This window comes from Pinus tabuliformis, chromosome 2_1 (assembly GCF_031772625.1).
Source record: "Pinus tabuliformis cultivar Carrire ecotype Pingquan chromosome 2_1, CPIR1, whole genome shotgun sequence".
Lineage (NCBI taxonomy): Eukaryota > Viridiplantae > Streptophyta > Pinopsida > Pinales > Pinaceae > Pinus > Pinus tabuliformis.
The window spans coordinates 567,787,018-567,791,054 of NC_142299.1; the positions used below are offsets into that span (position 1 = coordinate 567,787,018).

The following is a 4,037-nucleotide window of genomic DNA, read 5'->3' on the forward strand; positions in this document are numbered from 1 at the left end:
GATTTCTCGGCATATATTGGAAGATTAGCTTTTAATTTTTCATCTGCGGTTTGTTTTCTTTCCTTGAACCAAACATAGAAGATTGGTCTCAGTTACCATGCAAAAGTTAATGTAAGAATTTTTAAACATAGAAAATTGGTCTCAATTACCATGCAAAAAGTTAATGTGTGAATTTTGTTAAAGCGGTTTAATGTACTGCAACTTTATTCTTGGTTTTAATTAAATCGACTATGTCAAATTCATTTATTTTAATATTAAATCACAAATCATATAGAAAAGTATAATATTTAGTATTTATTTTAATAATTAAATTTCTTTAATGTTTTTTTTCATGATACTAATGGTTAGGAACTAAGTATTTTGATTAGAAACTAAGTGTTTTGATATTCATTTATAGTTACTAGTGATTTAATTTATATAACTGTGCTAGTCATAATTTAGTGGTTAGATTATAGTTAAACCATTGTTATTAAGGATTATTTATAAATATTAATTAACTTGTTTTTACAATTTAATTTAAAAATTAATTTAATTCTAAATTATAAAGTATAGATCATCCCAACTCCATTTTTCTGTGCAAAAGAAAGAAGTCTGGTCTAAAACATGACACCATTTGAGAGATAACATTAAAAGTTTTGTTTCATATTACGCCATTTGAGAGATAACGTTAAAAATTTTGTTCCATATTCCCATGTCTTCACTGCCACAAACACAATTTCATTCAACTCTATATCAATCATGTACACTTCCCACGAACTTTGTACAAGAGAATTGGTTGTGCAAAACAAGTTTCTTGGAGTTGACATCTCATTGACTGGAAAATAAGTTTCTCCATATCAATTTGAACCAAACACTATCAAAGAAATAAAGTTGTAAAGATTCATTACAACCAATAAAGTAGGGCGCTCACCAAACAACAACATTTTAACAGTGTTTTCATTCTCATTTCTATTTTTTTATGAAAGCTTTAATCGATCATCTCACATCCTATCAAGAATTCATATTTTAATTAGCTATATTTAAACTAAGCTACCAAGGCTCACATTCTATAAAAAGTTCATATTTTAATTAGCCATATTTAAACTAAACTACCCCTACTAATTACCAGGTAACACTTGTTTTAGTATATTCTAATATATATTTTTTAGAAAATAAAATTGAGATACAATGTGATCGATCTGTTATTGCGCTCGAAAGATTTATGAACATTTTTTAATTCAGCTCTACAATGAAAATTACAAAGAACGAAGTCATGGATATGTGACTTCGGATTCCAGTGAAGATGAGGTGTTTTAATTAATAAATGCGAATCAACCTCCCCCACTTAGCTGCCAACTCCGCCAGAAGCAGATTACTACTGAAACGTGTACAACACAAAGAAACCCACGGAAGCGGAATATGGAGAAATCTTGAATCCGAAACCACCTGGCTTTCCTATTCCTGTTGGCCTACAACTTCTCATCCTCACTATAACCTCCTTATCCATTTCTGATAATAAAAAAACCTCCTTATCTAGCAAAACGAACTCGTGGGTGTGAAGATCCTTGTAAGCAGAGTCAAAATTTAGTGCATTAATGGAATCCATAGAGGAACGGGAGAAATTAGGCAAGCTCATATTGGTGGCCATAGACGATGACGAGGGCAGCATCAACTCTCTCCAATGGGCTCTTAACAACCTGTCAACATCACATGATAGGATCATTCTCATCCATGCTCAGCACTCTACAAAGACCTTTTTCGCAGCTGGATCACCCGGTCAGTCTCTTTCTCCGGCTGTTATGGAGATTGGTAGGATGTAATTCAATCTAATATTATATAAGCCTATTGGGTTTATTGATGGAAAAGATTTCAATATGTTGTGGTGGGCTGTTTTTGAAAAAATGATAGTAAGTGTATGAAATTTTCAATGTTTCCAGTGGAAGTTTTACCATCATTAAAAGAACATATAGATATATTGCTTATTATTGAGCACAAATGAAGCATTTTAAGATTTTGACTAAATAAAATAGTAGTATGAGCACGTTGTGTTCATCCATCTTGGGATGGCATTTCATATTTGAAGTGTTTTATTTTGTTTTGGGTTTACTCAGGTATTTTTGTTTATAGTTTGTAGATTGTGGGAATATCTTGGAATTTGATCATCAAGATCCAGACCGTCAGAATTTAAAAAGATTCTGAGATATTGAAATCTGATACAACTAATAAAGATCTAATTCTGATTGGGGTTTACTTTTTGCAGGTTTCATGGTGCCAGTTGAGGTGCTGAGGATGTTGGAAGACGATGCCAAGAAGGCTTCAGAGAAGCTTTTGGCCAAAGCAACGGAAATATGCAAAGCCAAATCTGTAAGGTCCACTAATATTGTACAATGGCATGATGTGAGGGTTGATTCCATAATTAAAATAGTTTGATGTTCAGTTAAATTGTAATATTGAAAGCGTTTTTCCTTTGGATGACTATATTGAATCCCTCCTAACCAGTGTTTCAATAGAAGTTGCACCGGGATCCTCACTGTGGTGTGGGAATCCAAGCTGGAGGATGTATATCTTGAATTCATACAAATTGTTTATGGTTAATATATCAAATATCGGAATTCAAGAGATGCAACTTTGAGCTTTGCATATTCCTTCATTGAGTGTTGAGATCATCAGGTCCACTATCAAAAAATAATTAATGTGCATTTTCCTTGATGGAGTTTTGAGATCATCAGGTCCATCATCAAAAAATAATTAATGTGCATTTTAAAAGTAAGTGTGGACTAACCAAGCCACGGTGAAAATGTGAATGCTTTGATGTGTTTTAAGTCGAAATGAAAACTATCTTTCAGTAAGTTATTAGTTTAAATGGGGTGTTATTTAGTTATTATAATTTTTGGAGTCTTTTCTGAGAATTAATGAAAATAAATTTTGGTCAAATAATGATTTTTGTTAATGAAAATAAATTTTGGTCGAATAATGATTTTTGTCATTTAAAATGTATTTTTCATTATATATATATGAATTTAGTACTCTAAAAAAAACTCTAACAATTTAAATATAGAAAATTTACTAGAGAATTTATCATTAGCTCATGATTTTCATCCCATCATGTAAATTTTGAGATATTAGTACACTCTTGTTAGGAAAATATCACAATATTACAACACAGCCTTACAACTGATCACACCAGTGGCATTTTGCAATTTTCCCTTCTTCTTTTCTTCTGTTCTTTCATAATGGAAAATCTTATATATTTATCATGTCACTGTCTCAGTTGACTCCGAAGACGTTGGTCCACCATGGAGATGCCAGGGAGGTCATATGCAATGCTGTCAAAAAGTATAATCCTGACATGTTGGTGCTGGGCAGTCGTGGATTCGGACCTCTTAAGAGGTATTGTTTAATGAAGTCCCCCCCTATCTGTAGCTCTAAGAAGTTTGTTTATAAAACAATATTTGTTAGTGATATGCTTGATTTACTAATGATTCATGTCATTGTTTCAGAGAACTGGCAGTTCTCTTTTCAGGTTTCTATTGGGTTTTTATTTTGTAAGTTGTAACAGAGTATATTGGATTCTGCAGGGCTGTTCTTGGCAGTGTGAGTGACTATTGTGCCCACAATGTAGAGTGCCCTGTTGTTGTGGTGAAGCCCCAGGAGAGCACGGCTCATTGATTTTCATTAACGTAATGCCATCAATCTGCTCTCAATCGTCTTATGCTTGGTGGCCTTTATGTGTGATATGAAAAAGAAGATACTACACTTAATTGAAACATTTCAAAACATGGTCCAGGGATATGAGTATTCACTCATACTCACAATAACTGTTGGTAGTTTTCACTAATTTTTAAGCATTCAAAATAGACTATGTCTTATGTATGGTTCATTCACAATAAGATCAGACAGAAGTTACAGAGTATCAAAGTTGGCAGTAATTCCTACCCTCCAGCTTTTCAGAGAAAAGTTGATGTTAATTTTTCTGAGGAGCAAAATCTTTGAAGCTCTTTGTATTTAATCATTCAAACTGTTTTGTCTCTACTATGGGCTAACATCTTTACCTCTAA

At 32.7% G+C, this 4,037-nt stretch overlaps 1 protein-coding gene across 2 annotated transcripts; it reads left to right on the forward strand.

Moving 5' to 3' along the window:
* The first annotated feature begins 1,469 nt into the window (after positions 1-1,469).
* On the forward strand, positions 1,470-3,836 carry LOC149201693 (uncharacterized). Of its 2 annotated transcripts, none has more exons than XM_089399795.1 (4): positions 1,470-1,788; positions 2,240-2,343; positions 3,251-3,369; positions 3,558-3,836. In XM_089399795.1, exons 1-4 carry the CDS (start codon positions 1,575-1,577, stop codon positions 3,646-3,648), a joined length of 528 nt encoding a protein of 175 aa, XP_089255921.1. In that variant the 5' UTR covers positions 1,470-1,574; the 3' UTR covers positions 3,649-3,836. The 2 variants fall into 2 exon arrangements, with proteins under 2 accessions (XP_089255921.1, XP_089255922.1); XM_089399796.1 differs by having other exon boundaries at positions 1,474-1,755.
* Positions 3,837-4,037: the final 201 nt, after the last annotated feature.

Bases quoted from the DNA above. Each gene is read 5' to 3' on its own strand.
- LOC149201693 (XM_089399795.1), top strand. From the start codon at position 1,575: ATGGAATCCATAGAGGAACGGGAGAAATTAGGCAAGCTCATATTGGTG. The intron at 2,344-3,250 runs GTAAGGTCCACT...TCACTGTCTCAG, and splicing joins AAATATGCAAAGCCAAATCT to TTGACTCCGAAGACGTTGGT. The intron at 3,370-3,557 runs GTATTGTTTAAT...TGGATTCTGCAG, and splicing joins GGATTCGGACCTCTTAAGAG to GGCTGTTCTTGGCAGTGTGA.